Source organism: Macaca fascicularis, chromosome 17 (assembly GCF_037993035.2).
Source record: "Macaca fascicularis isolate 582-1 chromosome 17, T2T-MFA8v1.1".
Classification (NCBI taxonomy): domain Eukaryota; kingdom Metazoa; phylum Chordata; class Mammalia; order Primates; family Cercopithecidae; genus Macaca; species Macaca fascicularis.
This window is the reverse complement of record NC_088391.1, coordinates 103,460,006-103,483,552: the sequence shown is the minus strand read 5'-3', so window position 1 is coordinate 103,483,552 and position 23,547 is coordinate 103,460,006. Positions and strand designations below refer to the sequence as shown.

Genomic DNA, 23,547 nt, shown 5'->3' with positions numbered 1-23,547 from the left:
ACGCTGCATGGGAGTCAACGGCAGCTGAGAGTCAAAAGGACCAGCTCGGTCTAGGCCTGGGTGCGCCCCGCACGGCCCTGCCGGACAAGCCGCTATCCAGCTGTGTGGGCCCTGCTCCTCAGCTGGGAGGCGAGGCTGACAGCACCCACCAGCGAGGATGGGACAGGGGAGGCTTGGGGAGTCTTGGGGAGGACGGGATGGGTGAGGCTCGGGGAGCTCTGGGGGGTTGTGGGGGGTGCTCAGGTAGTTCTGGACATCCTAGAGCACCGTGCCAACCACACAAATGCCCTACCCGGTGCTGCTATAAAGCTGGAAGCCCAAGGGAGGAATATGAGAATCACACTTTTACAATGAAAGTAAGAAACACTAGCTGCAGCGAGGAGAACCCCAAGCTTTCTCCCTGTCCGTGGAAGCCCTGCTCGGAACGCAGCAGCCCCACGTCTAAGGCCTCTGCTTCCCCTAACGTCTCCTTCATGCCTGCAAAAGGGCGTTTGCTCTAGGAAATTGCCCCTAGAACAGCGGCTTTCTGTGGGGTTCAGGAGAAACGCATTTCAGCAGGAGGAGCCAGGTCCACACAGAGGCCTGGAGGCTGGCTGCTGTGCTGGCCCCGGCCAGGAGGGGGGCTGCCTGCCGCGTGGCTTGCCATTTCCGTGGCCTCTTTCTTTCGGAGAGGCTGTGTGCCTGAGAGGATCCTTCCCTGGACTCGGACAGCACAAGGGCAGGAAGGCGACCGGGCCTCACCTCTGCACGGTGGCCTGGTTGTCGAGCTGGTCCTGGTTCACGCCGGGCTCTGAGCCCTCAGCCTGCAGCTCCCCGAGGCTCTCCAGAACGCTGTGCCCCTCTTTCAGTGCCAGCCTCAAATCCTCCTGTGGAGAGAACGCAGCCTTGCACCCCGGCCCCATCCAGGCGCTCAGCGCAGGCCAGTGGTGAGGCCTTGTGGGGCCTTGCTCTTGAGGTGGCGGGGACTGAGGAGGGGGTCAACCCCTGACTCCTGAGTCCTTCCAGTCTCTTTTGTGGGGTCGTGCGGGCAGGGCAGGCTGATGTGGGGGACTCCCTCACTCCCGTGTGCCCCGGGGCAGAATTGCCGTTACAGGTCACTCAGGGCAACAGGTTATGGTGAGAGTCACCGGAGACCCAGAGACACCAGGCAACCAGAAGACCAGGAGACCAGGAGACCCAGAGACCAGGAGACCCAGAGACCAGGAGACCCGGAGACCCGGAGACCAGGAGACCCGGAGACCCAGAGACCAGGAGACCCGGAGACCAGGAGACCCGGAGACCCGGAGACCAGGAGACCCGGAGACCCGGAGACCCGGAGACCCGGAGACCAGGAGACCAGGAGACCCAGAGACCAGGAGACCCGGAGACCAGGAGACCCGGAGACCCGGAGACCAGGAGACCAGGAGACCAGGAGACCAGGAGACCAGGAGACCCAGAGACCAGGAGACCAGGAGATCAGGAGACCCGGAGCCCAGGAGCCCAGGAGACCCGGAGACTAGGAGACCAGACAACCAGGAGACCAGGAGACCCGGAGACCAGGTAACTAGGAGACCAGGAGACCAAGAGACCCAGAGACCAGGAGACCAGGCTTTCTCATGGTGCCTGCTCCTGGTCCTCACAGTGTCCTCACGGTGGAGTGGCCGGGCGAGCACAGAGGCACAGTCCTCAGGGACACACCAGCAGGTCATGGCCCTGGGCCACCGTTGCTGCAAAGCCAGAGGCAGAACAGCAGGGAGCATGTGCTCCTCAGAATACATTTGTCTCAGCAAGGGCTGTGGACACGTGAGCACTGGGAGTTTTCTGCGAACAGAACTCCAACCACCACTTCATCGCCTGCTCGGCATGAGAAAGCGGCACAGACATCCTGTCTCGGTCACACTCAGAAGCCACAGAGCAGTCTATTCGGGAGCTCCCTGCAGAGACAGCCAAAAGCGCTTGAGAGGAGAGCCGCCCCCGGTCCCCCTCCTGAAGCCACGGCCGCCCAGGGCCAATGGTTGACCCAACGCCATAATGGCAGCCGCAGCTAGCATGCTACAGGGTTCATTTTTGCTGCTTTTATTCCGTCCTCATCGGAGAAGTTGCCCAGCTAATCGCCATCAAAAGGCATCTCAAGCCTGCTGACTTCTTGGTTTCACGTGCTGCCAACACGAACTCCCATGGGGACGGAAGACCCCCCGCAGCTTCTGACCGGAGCCCCTGCAGCCTCCAACCGGAGCGCCCCCACATACCTTCGCCTTGTCCTTCTTCTCTGTGTGCGCACACAGCACTGAGCTCGTCGACTGGACGTCATTGGGCAGCTCTGTTTCGGCCAGCTCGGTCCCGAAGGACTGCAGCATCTGAGCCGTGTGCTTCACCATGAGGGCGAAACTTTCGATGGCCTTGGAGACAGAGAAAACACAATTGCACGCCTTGTGCACTGCACCCACCTCCTGCTGCCCTGAAAGCAGACACCGGCGGAAACCGTTCCCGCGCAGACCCATCAGGCGAGGTTAGCTAATGCAAGGACAGTGAACACCCTCCCACAGCATCCTGCCCTCCTTGACCTCTTAAGAAACATACCAGGCCACTCTACACATGTGCCCGTCACCTAGAGTCGCCTGTGCCTCTCCCTGTCGAGAGCAGTGAGTGTTGCAAACCACAACGCAAGAGTTTTTTTTTTTTCGTCTCCAAGCCCAGAGAAAGCCACTCCCAAACTTATTACTCATGTTACTTCTTTACAATGACTAAGGTCCACCGAGACCATCTCCTCATTCTTGGGAAAGAAAACGACTGTTAATGTGAACATGTTTTTGGAAAAGGCCGTGCTGTGACGCGAGAGCAATTCCGTGGAGGTGCTCGAGCTGGTAGCAGCCAGCCCCGGCCCCCACCGGCCCTGACGCAGCTCACCGTGCGCTGGCACAGCCACCGGGAGTGGCAATAGTCCAGGGTCCCGCCCAGGTCCTCGGTCAGCTGCGACTTATCGATGTAACCGTGTAAGTCTGGTACGGAGCTCAGCATTATGACCTGGAGAAGAAAGGGAGTGGGTGGTGGCGTTTGGGATTATTGTTGGCTCCCGAAAGAGCTGCCCCATCAGCAGAACACACAGCAGCACAGAGGGGACCACGTCTGCCTGGACGCTGTGGGCGGCTGTGTGGACGGGGGCGCCTGGACGCTGTGAGTGGCTGTGCGGATGGGGGCATCTGGACACGGTGGGCGGCTGTGCGGATGGGGGCGCCTGGACGCTGTGAGTGGCTGTGCGGATGGGGGCACCTGGACACGGTGGGCGGCTGTGTGGACGGGGGCGCCTGGACGCTGTGAGCGGCTGTGCAGGCAGAGGTGCCTAGACGCTGTGGGTGGCTGAGCGGATGGGGATGCCTGGACGCTGTTGGTGCCTGTGCAGATGGGGGTGCCTGGATGCTGTGGGCAGCTGTGTGGACAAGGGCGCCTGGACATTGTGGGTGGCTGTGTGGACAGGGGTGCCTGGCTTCGGACCTGTGTGGACCCGGGTGTGGGTCCCAGCTGCCCTCAGGCCAACCACCCACTCTCTGTGTCTCGGCTGCCTCCTTCGTAAATGGGCATGTTGTGCCTGAGTTGATCACACCACGGCGAGGAGCCAATGACGCTGTCGGAGGTGCACAAAACCCAACGCAGAGTGGCCTGTGATGGCCACGGACACGCAGCAGGCGTTTACACCTCCTCCAGCAACATCATCAGACAGCGCTCTGATGGGAAAGATGCTCATTTTTATCCCTGTTCCTGCCAAAAACACCCCGCGGTCATTGCAGACACCAGCTGAAATCAACACCCCAGCGCCGAGGCCGGACGGGGAGAGGCTGGCAGTTCCCGCGCTGTCATGGTTACGCGGGAAACCTGTGCTTGCGACGGCCGCATAAGCTCCATGTGCCTTGTCTTCGTTTCTCTGCCTTTCTCTTGCCCTTTTTGAGGCCACTCCATCCGTGGGTTTGGATAAAATCTAGGCTTGGCTTTGCAAGCTCAGACGGGACCACAAAATGGGTCTCCCGAGGTTTAGCTCAGGGGTTATTTGACACCACACGATGTATTATTAAATACCATATCAGTCTAGAGTGGGGACTCTCAACTGGGGGTGATTGTGCCAGACAGCCATGGCAGCAGAGGTGCCAGGGCCACCGTTCTCCCTAACGTCTCCTTTCTAGGGCTGAGTTCAGCAGCCAGCCCTGAAACACGGACACACACGGGTCAACAACTGCATCCTTCACATCATCCGCTCTGTAACTTCAAGAATTATCTTTTTTTTTTTTTTTTAGACGGAGTCTTGCTCTGTCACCCAGGCTGGAGTGCAGTGGCCGGATCTCAGCTCACTGCAAGCTCCGCCTCCCGGGTTCACGCCATTCTCCTGCCTCAGCCTCCCAAGTAGCTGGGACTACAGGCGCCCGCCACCTCGCCCGGCTAGTTTTTTGTATTTTTTAGTAGAGACGGGGTTTCACCGTGTTAGCCAGGATGGTCTCGATCTCCTGACCTCGTGATCCGCCCGTCTCGGCCTCCCAAAGTGCTGGGATTACAGGCTTGAGCCACCGCGCCCGGCCAACTTCAAGAATTATCTAAGCGGGGCTGTGAGTTTGAAGATGCTGCTGATTTTTGTGAAACCCATTTTGATGGCTTGCTGTGGAGCCACTGTGCAGGGGAGCCTGTGGCATGGATGACCCATGAGGTCGGCCTTGCTCCCCGTGACACATCTGTGGTCACAAAGCCTATGGCTACTGTGCTGTGCCTGCCAAATAGGAGGGAAGGAGGGCACACGGAGTTATCTCTATCATAAGCACCATAACACGCACACGCCACTGCAAGAGGTGCCGTCCGCAGGGCGCTGAGCTGCACACACAATGCCTAGCTCGTCCTGGTGTCAGGACACGAGCCTCCCACTGCCCACGAGTCCCTGCTCTGCACGGTTCTGTCACTGGTTGTCTCTAGGGAATGGACGGTTCAGAAACTAAGGCTTCTCCAAGGCTACAAAAAATGGTGCATGCACAGTTTCCCAATGGCTTGGAAGCCGGTGGTTCTGGGGCCACCAAAGCACGATGGCACACAGCCCCATGGGGTGCCATGCAGACCGCCCTGCACCTGCAGTCACTGCTCCAGACCAGGCACCAGGGTCACAGGCGACACCTGGAGTGGACTGCATGGGGGTGGGCAGAGTGGATGGGGCCTTGTGGCCCCCAGGGCTGTCTTGGGCAGGGGGAGAGGAGGGGGAAAGGGAGGAGGAGGGGGAGGGGAAAAAGGGGGGAGGGGGAGGGGAGTGGAAGGGGGCAGTACACGGGGGAAAGGCCCCAGGCCGTTTTCCTCCCTGTCAGAGAAGGGCTCTTGCACGTTTGGCATTGAGGTTGTAGCACAATGAGGGTGGGGAGGGAGGGCTTGTGCCACCTGATTCCCAGGGCACAGGGAGTAGTTTCACAGCGAGCGACCTGCACCCCAGATTCCCTGGCTTCCAGCAGCATCTGGCTGGTGCCATGGGGGGCTCTCAGGTGCCTGGTGCTGGCCCATATGTCTCTGTTCTTTGTGGCAGAGAAGATGTGAGCTCGCCGAGTCAGCTGACCAGGGCTCTCAGGGGGAGCTGACACAGCTGGGGCTGGTGACCGGGCTCCACAGGCTCCAAGAGACTTTGTGAAGCCTTTGTTCTTTAAAGGACAGCGGATCAGGGCAGAAGGTGCTTTCTCAGTGGGCAGTGCTGGGAGACGCTGCCCTGTGCCGCGCTATGTGGTGGCGATGGGGCAGGGGTCACCCCGTTGGCTGCTCCAGGACAGGTCTGGCCCATCCCTGTCAGCAGTGGGTGCTCCCTCCCAGGTCCAGGGACGCTTACAGCCCCCTCCCCAGCCCTTCTCTCATCCCTGGGGTGCAGGCAGGGCCTGGGCTGAGTTCCTCGCAGGTGGGCCGGGGGGACTGTCAGTCCTTAGGGTCCCGAGTTCTACAGTTTTCCTGGGGGTAGGAATGTCACGTGACCCGCGTCCTGATGGGACGCCCACACAGTGGCCTGTCTGAGGTTGATGCTCTGTGTACCCCCGGTGGAGTGGGGGCTGGGGCGGGGGCGGAGGAAGAAAGGACCGCGCGGCCTCGGACGCGTTGAGGAAGTGCAGCTTCCCACCAGGTCCTACAGGGTTTTGTTGACCACGTGGCCCTGAAGTCAGCTCCTCCAGGATTTTGATGATCACAGATGAGCCAGGACGGCAATTAGTTCCGTTCTGCTCCCGCAGGATGGGGGGAAGGGGGGCGGAACTTACCGGCACCTTCATCTTAAAGTCATCTCTATTGAATTTGAAAGCGATGTCGGAGAGAGTTCTTTGGAAAAAACCCGTCGGGCGAAGCACAAGGACGAGCTGCAGGTTTGCCGGGAAAGATGCCTGCGAGAGAGGGCGAGAGACAAGAGCCTGCAGCGCGCTCTGTGGACAGCGGCCCCCCTTGCGCGGTGCCTGCGCACTGGGCTGACCGGGGAGGCACAGTTCGTGGGCCAGACATCCTCAAAGCGGCAGGTTTACACCGAGAAAAACATGGTAGAGATGCTGGCCTCTGTGAGAAGCATCACCCTTTTCTAAAAGAAAAGAAAAGCCACATGCCTTGGTAGAACGTTATGCTGCTTACACATGGAAAAGTCAAAAGCTTACAACAGTTGTTAGGGGCTGAACTGTGTCCCCCCCAAGTTATCATGTTGAAGCCTAACTCCCAGTGCCTCCGAATGTGACCTTGGTTGGTGACGGGGTCTTTACAGAGGTAACCAAGAGAAAACGAGGTCATTAGGGCGGGCCCTGATCCCAGCACGGCGTGGAGAGCCCCCAGAGAAGATGCTGGTGGAGGTCGGGGCAGTGCTTCCACACCCAGGGACACCCGGGAAGCAGCCAGGCCAGAAGCTGGAGAGAGGCCTGGGGCAGAGAGATGTTCCCTGTAGCCTCTAGCCTCGTAGCTCAGAAGGAGCTGGCCCGGCCACACCTGAGCTCAGATCCCGCCTCCAGGGCTGGGAGGGAATGCGCTTCTGTGCCTCCAGCGGCCAGTCTGTGGTTACTTTGTTACAAGGCCCCAGGAAACCAAGACACTTGTCAAATTTTATAAAAGCCACATAGACACATATGTGTGTTACCTACAAAAATAAAAATAATCTTGGGTCCCGGTGCATACATACGGCCTTGGACACAGTTACATGAATATATGTGGAAACCGGCTCTGCCTCCTACAAAGCGTGGGACCTTGGGCAGGTCACTCCCCTTCTCTGTGTCTCAGCTTCTCCATTGGGAAAGTGGGGAGAGCGGCAGTGCCTACTCGTGACACCCTTTCGAAGATGAAATGGACCAAGGCATGCGTGGCGTTCAGTGGGCGCCTGCACCAAGGAAGCGCTCAAAAGCCACGATGATAGACGTGCAGTGACAGCTGCTCTTGACGCCCAGTTAAGTTCAGATGCTGAAATCCAGGGAGACCCCATCACCAAAAAAGAAATTGTGAAGAAACTGAGTTTGATTTCTGGATAACTAAGTTAAATGCACCTAAAATACGACATATAGAAAAGAATGGCATTGCCCTAAAGCCCGAAAGGAATATAGCAGCAAGGACTGGAGGAGGAGTGACTGCCTCATCAGGATGTCCTGACTGGGCACTGCCCCGGCCACACTCAAATGTCCAGGCTGGTCTAGCAAGGACGATAAGAAGAGGGCCCTGAGGTCAGGAAGCTGGGGAGGGTCTGAAGTCAGGAGATGCGTGGGGTGATGCGTGGGGTGTGGGTCAAGGCTGGGCCCTCCGGCCACGCTGGCTGCAGGGACACCTGGGTTCATCTCTACTGCTGACAACATGGTCTTAGGCGGGAATTCTAGATTGCGCACCCCAAGTACCAACCCAGCTCTGGGATTACAACATAAGCAGCTGGGACCTCACTCAGGATTATACAGTGCCTTTTCCACAGTTGTGGGATCCTAGACCTTGACAAGTCTGTCCTCAGCACCCAAACTCTCAGCACCCACACACTCAGCACCCAAACAGCGCCAAAACACTCAGCACCCAAACACTCAGCACCCAAACATTCAGCGCCCAAATACCCAGCGCCCAAACACACAGCACCTAAACACTCAGCACCCACTCAGTGCCCAAACACTCAGCACCCACTCAGCACCCACACAGTGCCCACTCAGCACCCAAACACACAGCACCTAAACACTTAGCACCCAAACACTCAGCGCCCATTCAGCACCCAAACAGGGCCAAGACACTCAGCACCCAAACACTCAGCACCCAAACACTCAGAGCCCAAACACTCAGCACCCAAACACTCAGCACCCAAATACCCAGCACCCAAACACACAGCACCCAAACACACAGCACCCAAACACACAGCACCTAAACACTCAGCACCCACTCAGTGCCCACTCAGAACCCACTCAGCGCCCATACAGCACCCAAACACTCGGCGCCCACTCAGTGCCCACCCAGCACCTAAACACACAGCACCCAAACACTCCATGCCCACCCAGCACCCACTCAGTACCCAAACACACAGCACCCAAACACTCAGCACCCAAACACTCAGTGCTCACTCAGCACCTAAACACACAGCACCCAAACACTCAGCACCCAAACACACAGCACCCAAACACACAGCACTCAAACACACAGTGCCCAAACACTCAGCACCCAACACTCAGCATCCAAACACACAGCACCTAAACACTCAGTGCCCAAACCCACAGCACCCAAACAATGCTGAAACAGTCAGCACCCACTCAGTGCCGAAACACTCAATACCCAAACACTCAGCACCCAAACACTTAGCACCCAAACACTCAGCACCCAAACACTCAGCACCCAAACACTCAGCGACCACTCAGCGTTGAACCACTCAGCACCCAAACACACAGCACCTAAACACTCAGCACCCAAACACTCAGTGCCGAAACACTCAGCACCCAAACATGAACCATGAGCTGCATTTCAGGTCACCTGACTGCCTCGTAGGAATTAAAACCAGAGATGTGCCCCCGCACCATATGCATAAACTGAGGGCTCAGTCATTGGGCTGCTGCCCTCCCTGTCCAGGGTAGGTGGACAATGTCCTGTCGCTGGCTGGACACTGCACACCTTTCCCACAGGGCCCCTCCCATGGAGACCTCTGCTTCATCTGCATTGCGTGGGGAGGGCAGGGACCACAGCCCTCAGTGGCCGGCACACTCGGCAGGTGCTCTGTGGGTGTCTGCTGTGGAGTGGATGAGGGAGGGGAGGCTGATGGCTCTCGGGGGACCGTCCTGCCTCCGTTGCCCTCCACACCCATTCCCTCCACCTGCGGCCCTCAGGGAAGTGCTCTGGAGGGGCCCTGCATCTGAGCCCTCTCTGCCTCACTGTTTCACACGACGCCTGGATGTAGACTAAGGCCACAGCCGTTCACCTTCCGCAGGGCGCACGCGTGGGTGAGATGCTGTGACGGACAGGCTGAATTACAAGCAGGGAATCATGAGCTGAGCATCTGTGGGGAGCGTGATCCTGGTGGACGGGATGCCTGGGCAGCTCTCCTTCGAGAAGCAAGCCCCAAAGAGTGGGATGCCCCAGGGCAGGTTCTGTGTCTCCGCAACGAGCAGACTGGAAATCCTTCACACTACTGTGAAATTGGCCATGACTACTTAAGGAAAACCACTGTTTTTCTGGAGGTGCAATGAATCATGTTCTTCCACATTTCACTGTCACTTTTATCACCTGGATCTTTAAGGACAGGCTGAGAGCCTGAAGCTCGGAGATGAAGCTGGGTGTGTGGCGGAGGGGCCACGTCTCCAGCAGGTGCAGCTCATTTGCCCCTAAAGCCTCTGGGAGTGAAGCGCACCCCGGCAGCAAGGCTGGCTCCTGGAGGCTCTGCCAACATTAAACACGACCCCCTCTTCCTTGGCTCAGTTTTAGTGTTTCGTATTTTAAGTTATTGGATCATTATATTAAATAGAATAAATTGGAAGATCCTAGCTGAGTGAGAAGGTGCTAATGATGTACACAAACACATACTCTGAATAAATATAATAGCAAATTAAATTTTCTCTAAATTGGAGCTGACCATTTGTATTAAAAGGTGGAGAAAGGTCTAAAATAAAAACTTTATTTTAAAAGATGGGGGTAAGTATAAATGGTAACTGGATGAAGAATTTGGGATGGAGGCTGTCAGGTCAAGTCTTTTTGTAAATTACTCAACAATAAAGTAATCCTAAGAGTGTAATAAGTTTCTATGTAATATGAAAACAATATTGCTTTTTCTGGGCTGACCTGGATGAACTTAGGAACAGATATGTGTGATGACCACAGCATTGTAGTCTGGAGATAGAAAAAGAGTTCGCTGGTTTCTGAGTTAATATTCTTAGAGACTCACAAAATAATCAATGCATATATTTACCAATGCAGCTAAGGCCCACAGGACACACTGGGAACTCTGTAGAACTGGGTACTTTGGGGAACTCTGTTTGAAAAACCCTCCCCAAGTTCAAATCACCTTCCTTAAGGTCTGCTCCAAGCCACACTTATCCAGCTTGACATTATATATTTAATTTCAGAGCAGCTGAAACCTCGCCAATTACACTTGTCTGACAGCAGCCAAAAAGCAAACACAAGTTTACATAAAAATATGCATTTGAAAGTCTGTTTGTGTCTCAGCATCAACAGATGAAGAAAACTTTGGAGCCGGAATCAGAGATGCTGGACCGGGTGAGGAAAGCAATGGGTGTGGACCCCGTTCCCGTGGACATTCGGATGTGAGTGCTCGGGATGGCTGCTGCTGTGTGCGTGAGGCCATCGCTCCTAAGACCAATTCTAAACCACAGCGCGGCCGTTTGCAGACTGGTCCCCTAGCAAATGCTCCTCTAGAAAGCCTGGGAGAAAACACAGGGAGAATCTGCACACACACTTCCAACCGCACTCCCACTCCAGAATGTACAATAGTCTCCATGAATTTCACAGGAAGCAGATCTGGAGAACAGGCATACATTCCGGATCCTGAGATTGGACTCAATGACATTTGGGCGGGGACTACTATGAAAACAGGACAGTCTGTTGATTGATTGATGGGAGGGAGCTCGCTGTCTCTCCCACACTCACCCCACAGCTCAAGCCAACCCCCAGAACCTCCCCCCGGCTTCTCAGCAGACGCTAGCAAAATTCTGCCAAGGTTCTGCCCAGCGTTGGTTGCATCTCACGGATTCGGAGCCATGTGAACCGAGCTCACATCAAGAGCTGAGGAGTATTCAGTTGTTTTTCTGGTCAACTTGTTAACTGGTCAGTTGTTTTTCTGGTCCCTAAGGACCAGGACCCTGAAGGGGCGTGCATGTTTACTTTGCAATCAGTGCAAAACCTCACCCTGCAGAGGTGGAGAGTAGAGGAAAGATCACTGGAGACACAGCTGCAGGGACACAGGAGGTGATGGAGTAAGAAATGGAGGGAGGCTCCCAGGCAGGTGTGGATGCAGACGCCAGGCACCTGCCACTCCCCTCGAAAACACAGCCCTGTGGCAACCACCACGGAACCACCCATTCAGGCAGAAACGGTCAGTGGACACCTCAGCCACGGGACCTTCGCCCTGTCCTGAGCATCACCACACACCACCCACTGATGACCAAGAGGAGAGGTACCTTCTCCTGGGGAAATTCGGACGCCTCCTTGGCCGTCTGAGCACACAAGACCACCCCAATCGCGGGACACATGGACATCCTGGGCCTCCACAGGCTGCCCCAGAAGCTCACCCACCAGGATTCCCACCCCAAAGGACCATGTGGAACCTAATTACAAGGAAACCAGATGAAAGGATATTCCACAAAGCAACTGGCTTCAACCCTTTGCAAAGCTCAATCTCATAAAAGACAGAAAGGAAACAAAAACCAACAACTGGGTGGATTAGAGACGACCAAGAAGGGTGGACAGCCGACGTGGACGTCCTTCACTGGACCTGGATTTATTAGAGATGACCGAGAAGGGTGGACAGCCGACGTGGACGTCCTTCACTGGACCTGGATTTATTAGAGACGACCGAGAAGGGTGGACAGCCGACGTGGACGTCCTTCACTGGACCTGGATTTATTAGAGACGACTGAGAAGGGTGGACAGCCGACGTGGACGTCCTTCACTGGACCTGGATTTATTAGAGACGACTGAGAAGGGTGGATAGCCAACGTGGACCTGGATTTTAACAAAATATAGGAAGGACATGACAGGGCATGTGGAAAAAGCCCCACGTGTGGGTGACCAGAGCGTAGTGTTGCCGCAATGCTGACCCGCCTGTGGTTACATGGCCTGTGGTTACGTGGCCCATGGTTACATGGCCTGTGGTTACGTGGGGGGTGGCTCCTCTCAGGAGACACCATGTCAGCAATCCGGGAGGAACAGACGCGATGGCAGAGCCAGCTCTCACCAGCAAAACGTGTGTGTGTCTGTGTTTATGTGATGTGTGTATATGTGTATATGTGTGTGTGTGTGATGTGTGTCTCTGTGTCTGTGTGATGTATGTTTCTGGGTGTATGTGTGTGTGTGTGATGTGTGTGTGTTTATGTGATGTATGTGTATATATATGTGTCTGTGTGTGTTCTATGTGATGTGTTTTGTGTCTGTGATGTCTGTGTGATGTGTGTCCGTCTGTGTCTATGTCTGTGTGTGATGTGTCTGTGTGTTTCTATACACACACACACACACGAACGGGCACTTTGTTAATGACCACAGCTGAGGATTGTTCACTGTGAGACTCCAGAGTTTTCTGTAGGTCTGAAATTTTTCTGAACTGAGAGTTGAGAGGAAGAAGACACGTGGCTGCTGCAGCTCATGGCTCTTCCCCTCCATGCGTGGGGCAGCGGCATCTCCCCCCCTCCTGATCCAACCTTCACTCAAACGCCTGAGCCACCAGAATGCAGGGCTCTGACTCCGTGCCATGAGCTCTAAGCTGAAAAAATAAACCAGGCAAATACTGTCGCTCCAGGCATCAAGGGTAGTGAAGAGCAGGACTGGAGAAGCCTCAGCAACCAGTCCCTGGCCCCTCACCGGCAAGGCCTGGCTCTGGGTCATCAGTCAGGGAAGCCGGCGTGACCTGCAGGGTCCACGGCCCCACACGGAGCCTCACGAGGCACCTGGTCCCAGGGAGCCCAGGCAGGATCCTTCCTCTTCTCTGGGAGAAAAAGCCGCTGAGTGAGCCTGGGTCTCAGAGCTCTTTTTCTCTGTTTTTATCTTTTTTAAAAAAATGTTTCTACATTTAACTGACAAATCATGATGGTATCTACTTATGGGGCACCCAGTGATGTTTTGCTACAGGTATCCTCAGTGGAGTGATTAAATCAAGCCAATTAACCGATCCGTCACCTCACCCACTCACCATTTTTCTGTGCTGAGGACATTTAAAATAGATTCTTTCAGCAATTCTGAAATAAACATTTGGTGTGGTTGGAATGTTCGTCCCTATGAAACTTCGAGACTCATGGCAGCTTTGAGAGGTAGTACCTTTCAGAGGTGACTGGGTCAGGACGGCCCCACCCTCATGAATAGATTCACCCATTCATGGATTCACGGATTAATGGGCTGTCGTGGGGGTGGGTGGGGGCCTGGTGGCTTTATAAGCAGGGGAGGCAGCCCCGCACTGGCTACCTCTCCCCTCGCCAGGTGAGGCCCTGCACCGCGTCGGGACCCACCAGCAAGAGGGATCTCACCAGATGTGGCCCTCAACTGTAAGGCGTGAATTCTTTTTCGTTGTGAAGTGCCCAGTTCCAGATGCCCTGACATGTAAGCAGCAGACCTGGACTAAGACAACCTCGTTATTAACTGCATCGCCTCGGAGGTCTTTAGAGAGAGCAGCAGTGTGGCTCGTGCTGCCATTACTGGACCCTTGGATTCCACATTCCGGAAATACACAGTGAAGAAGGGCTGGGGGCCTCTGGATCTCCCACCCTTGCTAGATATCTCAAGCCTGTTAAATCCTCGCGTAGGTGAGAGGAGCGAACCTTCGGATGAAGGACAGTCGCTCTCAGCATCATGGAAGCCTCACGGGCTGCCTACCCCTGCAATACTCTGCATGAACCTGCACCACCCACCACCACGGCCCTGGGTCCCCCGGAGCAGGGAGAGAGCTCGGGTTTCAGAGACAGAAAGGCCCAGGCCACCCCCAGGGCCGCCCCACCCCATCGGCCGGTTCCCTACTGCCCCAAAGCCCAGCTCCTCCACCTATAATCGGGGGTTGATGAACGCGCAGCGTGCGCCGAATGCATTCGCCACAGCAGCTGGTGCGTAGGAGACACCCCGCAGGTCCTGGTCTCCTTCCATCCACCGCGGCGGGACTGTGCTCACTGGGGCAGGTGCTTGCTGCACTCAGCAGCTATGTTCGGAGAAAGCTCAGCCACACTGGGAAGAGCTGGGTCCCCCACACCCCCGAGTAGCCACGGTTATGTAGCGTGCATTTCAGTTCCCTGCCCTGGGGGACGGTCTCGCCTCTTCAGAGAGGGGCACACAGACCTGGTCCTCTCTCCCTCGACAGCCAGCGCTCTAGCCCCTGACCCCAGGGCTGCTTTGTGTTCCCAGGGGAAGCTCCTCGCCCGCTCCATCTGGACATCTCCTCCTCCCGTCAGGTTCTCATCAAGCATCACCTCCGCCGGGAAGTCCTCCTGGAGTTAGCACCGCTCCCACCGCCCCCCACCCCGTCCCCGCCTCCACTGCCCCCACCGCCACCGCCCCCACGGTCAGCTCCTCCGCGAAGCCCCAGAAGCTGGCAGAGGAGAGGAATCCGGTCGCAAGGCCGCATACAATCGTACTTTGCCAACGTGAAAAATCTGCTGGACAACCTGGAAGTCCAAGGTCCCTCAGACACCTTGTTTTCTACCTTTCCTGCACACACAGAAATGCACCGGCGTTACAGGAAAAACAGTTCTGGCCCCATGTAGTCTAAAAATCAGATTCACTTTCTCCAGCCACCACTTGAGGATCTAGATTTAGTCTGATTTAGGCTATAGCTCTAAACATGTATACACTCTATTACAAAACCCCAAAATGTGAGCACACACACTCACACACACACTCACACCAGCACACACACACACTCACACACTGGCACACACACACACACCAGCACACACACGCACACACTCACACCAGCACACACATACACGCACACTCACACGCACACACATGCACACTCACACACATCACACTCACACACACGCACACACATGGTACAGTGGAAGAGGGTTAGATTTTGCAACAGCATTTTACAAAAGATGCTTCTATATTAGGACCGAACAACTAAGGGAGAAGAGATGTGTGAGTTCTCGGAGGAGGGTCTCGTCCTTCTGCTGTTGTTGGGTGCTGGAGACCCGCGTGGGTAGCGGTGAACACATCCTGCTCCCACACGCCCTCAGCCTCACACAGGCCTTGCTCTGGATGGAGGCACGGGGAGCCTGGTTTTAGGAACACTGGATTTTGGCTCTTCCAATGTCTTATTTTTCTATTCCAAGCCATGCTGAAGGCATCCAAAAAAGAAAAAAGAACACCCCAAATTAGGGAAAGCTCAGCTCTTAAGACAGCACATATGGTGGCTAAAAATAGCCCGGATCACGGCACATTATGTAAGTGCTGCGTCTCCCTCGGTGGCCAAGCGCTTGGAGGTAAAGTCTCTGCCACGGTCTTGCTTTGTGGCGCCCGCAGCACCGTGAGCTGGGCACCCTGGTGGGGTCAGGCAGCTGGAGCCTGTGTCTGTTTGGAAACCTGCTTGAGGGCTCGGCTGGCCTAGGCTGTTGCTAAGTGCTGGTTTTCCCAAAGCCACTTTAGGCGGAAGCCTAGGCCAGTCAAAGCTCGCCCGTTGAGGCCTGGAGCCCAGGGGGTGGTGTCCAAGTGCCTCCTGCAGGCACTACTTGGTGCACCCACGTCAGGTCAACTGCACCATCTCCAAAAAACTGAACCAAGATGCCCAAGGGGTCATCCCTGGTCTGCCCTCTCCAGGAACTGAGTGGCCCATGGACAGAGCCTGGGGCCTCCTCCCAGCCCCACCACCCACCCCTTCCCCACTACAGAGACCCGTGTCTCTCCTGGTCTGCCCAGCACCTGGGCTTGGCCGGGTCCGCGGCTGCCCTGGCTCCCTTGCCCAGTGACCCTCCGAGTCTCAGTTCATGCACAACCAGCTCCTACGACAGTGCCATCACCGCCCACCCCCCAACCTCCTGCCTCCTTGGCCTTGTGGCCCACTTCTCCTTCATGAAACCACGGTTCTGAGCTCTGTGTCTGCTGGCCCATCCAACGTCCACCATCATTGTCTCCTGTTGGTTGCTCATGCCCCAAACCCTCCTGGAGGTGGCCCGGCTCTGGGCAGCAGGGGCCTGGGGACAGGAAGACGCCCTCTCCGGGGTCAGAGCCCAGGTGGATGGGGCCTGGCATGTGGGGCCTGACTGTGCCCCCTTCCCACGGCTCAGCCGCCCTCCCAGCTGCTCCCTGCCACCCCTGCCTGTGACCCCATCGTGATCCCCCTCAACTGTCCTCGCCCAGCTGGCGGTGAGCCTGTTCATTTCCTCCCTCACATCCGTGATGCCTGGGCAGTGCCCGGGACAGAGAAAAGCCTCAGTACCTGCTGACCACACAAACAGAGTCTGTGTATTAATACAACTATAAATTTTCATACAAGAAAGACGGCGTTCAGAGAGAATTCTGGGTGATTTTGCTGGAAAATGCTGGCTTCTATTACTTCCAAACCAGTGTCAGTGAACTCTGAGAATTAAAGGAAGGACAGAAAAAGTCGTATTTTTATGGTATAAGAATCAATGCAAAAATAAAAACTCAAACACTAAGCTGGCGGTGTGTGCCAGGTTGAGGCAGGGTCAGGAACGGGGATTGGCAGTGGTGAGGGGCAGAGGGGGGCCGTGGGGGTGCAAGGAGATGCCTCATCCCAAAGACTTAGGTGAAAACCAGCAGCTCAGGGACAGGCTGGCACCAAACAATGAAGGCTGTGGGCACTGGAGCAGTGATGATGTTCACAAGACAGAGCTTTCAAGATGAGTCAATCTGCTTCAGAAATTCATCCGATCACACACTCGGGGAGCGGAACAGGACACTCGGCAGCTGAAGATCAATGCCTAAATCACGGGTCTGCTGGGGGCTACTTCACTAGCCTGTAGGGTGACCTCGCAGAAATATTTTGCTTTTAGAAAATGATTTTTGTATTTCTTAAAAAGTAGCCTCGTATATGGGGAAGCTCTTGTCACCTAACCCAGGAGTGACTGATTTATCTGAGAGACACACGTGGTAATGCGTGAGCAGAGGGGCTGGGGCACACGTAGTGAGGTGTGAACAGAGGGGCCAGAGCACACGTAGTGAGGTGTGAGCAGAGACGCTGGGGCACACGTAGTGAGGTGTGAGCAGAGGGGCCAGGGCACATGTAGTGAGGTATGAACAGAGATGCTGGGGCACACGTAGTGAGGTGTGAGCAGAGGGGCCGGGGCACATGTAGTGAGGTATGAACAGAGACGCTGGGGCACACGTAGTGAGGTGTGAGCCGAGGGGCCGGGGCCCACATAGTGAGGTGTGAGCAGAGACGCTGAGGCACACGTAGTGAGGCGTGGCCTCTGAGAGGAAGGAGCAGAGTCGGAGTCCAGGCAAAGGGACGCTGGCTCGGGAGCCGTGTGAGGGACGGGCTGTGGCGGGTGTGCAAAGATGCAGGTGCCTGGACCCCATGGGCATGGAGGGCACCCAGGTGCGTCCTGACACCTGCAAGTGCTCTGGCAGGGAGGCTGACTCCTACCACCCACGTCTTGCTAAGAGTCATCCCAATGGTTTATATCAGCGGCAGATAAGTGTGAAAGATGTGGCTGTAACGGTGTTACCTGTTCTTTAAACGATGGCGTACTTGCTGGGAACACTGTGGGACCTGCCCAGGACTGATGTGTGCTTCCCAAGAGTATCTGTTGTCCGTCCATGTGTGTCTGACCCCGTAGGTTCTTACGATTTAATTTTTAGAACTGCCTATGACTTCATGTGCAAACTCATTTAAAATGTACAATAACGAAAGGGACACGTTGCTATTAGCTGGTGATGGCTCATCTAAAGAACTTTCTACATTTCTGGGGATGCTTGACATGGATGGGACTTTTGTCCCCTCCAAATCTCATGTTGAAATGTGATTCCCGGTGCTGGAGGTGGGGCCTGGCAGGAGGTGATTAAGTCATGGGGGTGACCCCTCATGAATGGCTCGGCGCCATCCCCCTGGTGACGGGTGAGTTCTCGCTCAGTAAATTCACTCGAGATCTGGCTGTTCAAAAGTCTGGGACCTCCCCCTTCTCTCTTGCTCCCTCCTTCACCACGTGATGCCGGCTCCCCGCTGCCTTCCGCCACGACTAGAAGCTCCCTGAGGCCGCCCCAGAAGCTGAGAAGATGCAGGTGCTAAGTCTGTGCAGTCTGCAGAACTGTGAGCCAATTACACCTCTTTCTTTATCAATTACCCAGCTCAAGTATGTCTTTAGACTGATGCAAAAGCAAACGAATGCAGTGTTAAAACAAAGGAAGACTGATTCTATACACGTCTACTTTTTTGGAAGCATCCTGAAGTGTTTAGAATTATTTCAGATAACGATGCCATAGGCGGTGTGTGCCAGCTTGAGGCAGGGTCAGGAACGGGGATCAGCCACGGTGAGGGGCAGAGGGGGGCCGTGCGGGTACAAGGAGATGCCTCATCCCAAAGACTCAGGTGAGAACCAGTGGCTCAGCGACAGGCTTGCACCACAATGATGAAGGCTGTGGGCATCGGAGCAGATATGGGGCCTCTAATTCTTGTAAAAGATGAAGGAAGGAGGCAATGTGCAGGGAAAGGAATGACTTCTTTCACTATACCCAGAACCTTGGCGCAGCAGCCAGCAGCCACCGAGAGGCCGGGGAACCCAAAGACGGTCTGAACGCAGGGCCGAGGAGAGGCCAGGAGAATCTGACTTCACTGGGGTTTGGTGCTGGGGAATGCTTGGAGCAGCTGTGCCACCACAGCTGAGGACCCAGGGTCCCAGAGCCTGGGAGGGACGGGCCATGGCGGGCGTGCGAAGATGCCGGTGCCGGACCCAGGCTCTGGGTCACCTCCTGGAAGACAGGCAGACTTTTTTGGTCTTTCGGCTGCAACGAAACTTGGACTGACAGGCAGGGAGAGCGAGCGTGGGTGAGGAATGCTTCACGCCGGGGTCGTGCATACGGGTGGGAGCTACCGACAAAAATAAGATTTGGGGGGCTTCTGCTGACTTAATCTCTTCCCTCTTAAATGATTACTCTGCGTTAAAACCAACAGCAAACCCGGCTCCTCTTCTGCTGTGGAAGGCAGCACGCAGAATCTGCAAACAGACTCTCGGACGCCAAGGGAAAGTCCTTGGAAAGGAGGGTGGCTACGTGCGAGGCTGGGTTACTGGGGAAGGGAGGCGGTGGCGGCCCATTCAGTGTTGCAGCTAAAGATAGATGGCCCGATTTAGAAACGAGAAAATCACTTAGAAAAGCTCTGCAGTACCACTTCAGACTTCCGGCCCGGAGCGTCTCCGCACACAGCCCCCTTCCGGCCCGGAGCGTCTCCGCACACAGCCCCCTTCCGGCCCGGAGCGTCTCCGCACACAGCCCCCTTCCGGCCCGGAGCGTCTCTGCACACAGCCCCCTTCCTGCCTGGTCAGTACTGCTGTGCTTTGTGTAAGAGGGAGGGTGTACTCATCCCGAGCATCTCAGACTCGGTGTTCGGAAGCACATGGACCGCCCTGTCCGGGGAAATTGTTTTCAAGTCACACGAGGCTCCCTGAGAGTTCCCCCGTCTGGGAAAACACACACAGGCACCAGCACCTCGGGAGCTCAAGCAGGGGAGCCTTGGCGCCAGCCTCCCCGCACCGGGACTGGGCTCTGTCCCACTCAGCACAAAGCAGGAACTGCGGCAGAGGAAGAGCACCATGCGGTCACCCAGCCCGGGGGGGGCCGGGCGCGGGGCAGAGCCCCGGGAAGCACTTACTGCGATGCGCAGGACGGACGCCTTCACGGAGGTCCATTTGTCCCGCCGCCGGTCTATCACCAGGATGAATCCGATGCCAGCGTCCTGCAGGCTGCAGTGAGGAAGAGACGCTGCCGTTAACGTGTGCAGGTGGGAAGCCGGCTGCCCAGGAAAGCCCTCGGAAAACCTCCTGGGAGGGCGATCCCCCGTACTCATGATGCCATTTCTGCAACACCAGGCGAGAGGCACAGCACACGGGGGCCCCGGCAGCCCCATCCCCACAGTCCCAGAACCTCCTCATCTACGGAAGGGCACACCCTTCCGATGTGTTCTTATTTCTCAGCCTAACACCAACCACCTCGATTCACAGATTCAGGCAGAACCACCTCTCCCGAGCGCAGTCATTTGCTATTCCACACTAAGAACTGAGTCATTTTCCTTTCCTGGGTGACCAGCTGGCTAAACCCTCCAAGACAGTCTTATGGCGCATACATCACGCCGGTCCTGGCATCTGAGGTGCCCGTGCTGGTCCACGTTAAGGATTCGCTTGTGGCGGCATTGCTATGGTGCTGGGAGAAAATCTCCAAGACTTCTGAAGGTTCCCAAGCATCTGCTGGAAACGGGAGAGGAGGCAGCACTCCCTGCGACAGCCACATCTGTGACAGAGACCGCACTGGTGCGTTGTATAACGACAGCCTCCGTCCTCGGCTGAGCCTGGCGGCAGGAGCCTGAGTCACAGAGTAGGTGCGGAGAGCCCTCTTCCGCGGGCTCACTCTGCAGCCAAGCCAATTGCGTGATGCCAGCAGCTGCTACCACCAGCCAATCCATGGCAGAAACAATCACACGGGCACGCCTAAGGCAGGGGCTGGAATTGCTAATTTCCAAGTCTCTGAACATGTCTTGGGTTTACATGAAAATCAGAATTCTGCAGGACAGAGATAAATTATGCAGTCTGTGGGCGTGCTCTGCTCGCTGCGAGCATCATTAACAAGCCAGGGATTTATGTCGGATGTCTCAGATCCTTCTGATGCTCAAATTTAAAGACAGAAACAGCAACTCCCAAGACACGAAGGCGAGGCAGTGGCCCCCGAACGTGCGTGTGTGCTGTGTGCTGCTGCGTCTGTGTCCCTGTCTGCATCTGGCCGTGAAAAACGCCTCACGTGAGGGGTGATTTGATTCAATAATGGCAGAAACCTTCTGGGTGAGTGCACGAATAAACACTAGCTTTCATTCAAAGCAGCTTCTGCAGTGGGCACTAGGCCTGTGCACGAGCACGGGGAGTCAGCAACTCCATTTCACAGCTGTAGGGGCCACAGACAGAATTCGTTTTCTGATCTGGCTTAGTTCTTATAGAGCTAAGATTTTTTTAAAGTTATATTTTCAGCTGGGCATGGTGGTTCACGTCTGCAATCCCAGCACTTTGGGAGGCTAAGGTGGGTGGATTACTGGAGCCCAGGAGTTTGAGATCAGTCTGGCAACATGATGAGACCTTGTCTCTACGAAAATACAAAGATTGGCTGAGTGTGGTGGCATGTGCCTGTGGTCCCAGCTACTTGGGAGGCCGAGGTGGGAGGACTGCTTGGCCCAGGAGTTTGAGGCTGCAGTGAGCTGTGATGGTGCCACTGCACTCCAGCCTGGGCAACAGAGCAAGACTGTCTCAAAAAAAGAAAGAAAGTTATGTTTTCATATTTCCTTATTTACTTCTTGAGTCTGAGCACTTTGACGACGTTTTCTGAACCGTGAGACACAGCGGGAACTTCCGTGCAGACCTGCGTGCTCCCTTGGGGGAGGCACACAGTGACAGGTTATCCTCCAGGAACAGGTGCTACACGTGCCTTTTCCACAAAGGGACCTTGGATGCGCCAGGCCACAGAGGCAGAGCCCAGCTCCCCTCCCTCCTGACCCGCGTGTGCTCAGAGCTGCCTTTGGACTCCAAGCCAGGAAGCTGGTCCTGGAGCTCTCCGGGTCCCACTCCTCCTAGAGGGAAGGAGACGAGCCCAGAATGATTGATTTCCACTGAGCACATAATGCTCAGCCCAGCGAACCCAGTCAAGTGCTTCCAAGTCCTGAAGCGGGTGATGCTCGCGAGAAACACCCCACGCTGCCCACCTGCAGGGTTTGCTGAGGAGCCCCTGCCAAGGGCTGTGTGTTGGGCGGGAGGGGCTCACCGCCTCTGCGACACTGGCGGGCTCCACAAAGGCGTCACCCTGGACGGGTGGCTCAGCTGTGAACCATCTCTGCTTCCTTTTCTGTAAAAATGAGGGTCATCGTAGAATCCACCCCCAGGGGTTACCGTGAGAGTGAAATGAAGCCACTGAGTGTGCTGCAGCCCGCCACGCTGGCTGAGTGGCATCACTGTTTTGCAGAACAAAGCCTGACTCAGTTTCTCCCCTTTCCCCTGGAATAGAGCTCTGACTGGGGTGGAATCTCAGCCTCTGTGTCCGCCCATGAATGTCCCTGCTACTCCACAACAGGCCGGACCGGCAACGGGGACCACGACTGCCGTGTGAGAGCTGCTGGATGCAGAATGCACACCCCCAAGACTTCAGTGACCCAAACACATCCAGTTATAGCCAGGACGCACCCCCCAGACCCCTGTGACCCAAACACATCCAGTTATAGCCAGGACGCACCCCCAAGACTTCGGTGACCCAAACACATCCAGTTATAGCCAGGACGCACCCCCCAGACCCCTGTGACCCAAACACATCCAGTTATAGCCAGGACGCACCCCACAGACCCCTCTGACCCAGACACATCCAGTTATAGCCAGGACGCACCCCGCAGACCCCTGTGACCCAGACACATCCAGTTATAGCCAGGACGCACCCCGCAGACCCCTGTGACCCAAACACATCCAGTTATAGCCAGGACGCACCCCCCAGACCCCTGTGACCCAAACATCCAGTTACAGCCATGGAGCTTCTGCCCCACAGGCAGCCAAGCTCCTGCCTCACTGCCCACAGTGCTCAGTGCCTCCCACATCTGGCTTCTCACGCCGTTAGGTGCGCGTCCGTCTCACACCCGGCAGGGCAGGCTGACGATGCAGCCACCAGAAAGGCACCATGTGCTCCCGTCGCCACTGGATGCCGCCCGGCCTGCCCGTGTGGGGCTTCCACTCACTCTACGTTTAAATCTTTGGGTTACATTGTAACGGGAGCACCAGCATCACAAATAGGCATCTGTTTTCAATGAGAAACCAAAGTTACCAACAACGAAAACATTTTTTAGAAGTCAAAATTGCAAGTGAAATACAAGGTGTTGTAAATTTATTCGACTCAAAAAATGCATAGTAGAAAATCAGTTTCTCGATGAGAAGGACGGACTGGTTTCCAGGTGGCGTTAACGGGGCAGTCACCGTTGCTCAGCTGCAGAAGGTGTGGGGCCTGGGCAGGACGACAGCGCTGGTTCCTCCTGCCCCGGCCGTGCTCACCATCGTGGGTGCGGGCACAGGGCGTGTGCAAGAACGGGGTGTGGGCACAGGGCGTGTGCAGGAACGGGGTGCGGGCACAGGGCGTGCGTGGGAACGGGTTGCGGGCACCGGGTGTGCGCGGGAACGGGGTGCAGGCGGGAAGTATACGCTTCTTCAGGGAGAGGGACTTGTCCTCCAGGGCTGCTCTGGACCAAGCACTGTGCCAGCAGCC

General features: G+C 56.0%; 1 protein-coding gene across 38 annotated transcripts in view; it reads right to left on the bottom strand.

Annotated features, from left to right (window-relative positions):
* MCF2L (MCF.2 cell line derived transforming sequence like) overlaps window positions 1–23,547 on the bottom strand; it is a 210,158-nt gene that overhangs the window by 30,226 nt on the left and 156,385 nt on the right. For 29 of the 38 annotated variants that reach the window (XM_065532991.2, XM_074021469.1, XM_074021472.1 and 26 more), the window contains 5 exons: window positions 19,925–20,015; window positions 6,234–6,353; window positions 2,887–3,003; window positions 2,229–2,378; window positions 742–866 (listed from right to left, as the gene is read on the bottom strand). In XM_065532991.2, the coding sequence (XP_065389063.1) occupies window positions 742–866; window positions 2,229–2,378; window positions 2,887–3,003; window positions 6,234–6,353; window positions 19,925–20,015 (603 nt within the window). Of the gene's footprint in view, window positions 1–741; window positions 867–2,228; window positions 2,379–2,886; window positions 3,004–6,233; window positions 6,354–19,924; window positions 20,016–20,395; window positions 20,639–23,547 lie in introns of those variants that run through there. The other 9 variants (XM_074021467.1, XM_074021484.1, XM_074021474.1 and 6 more) reach the window with 3 other exon arrangements.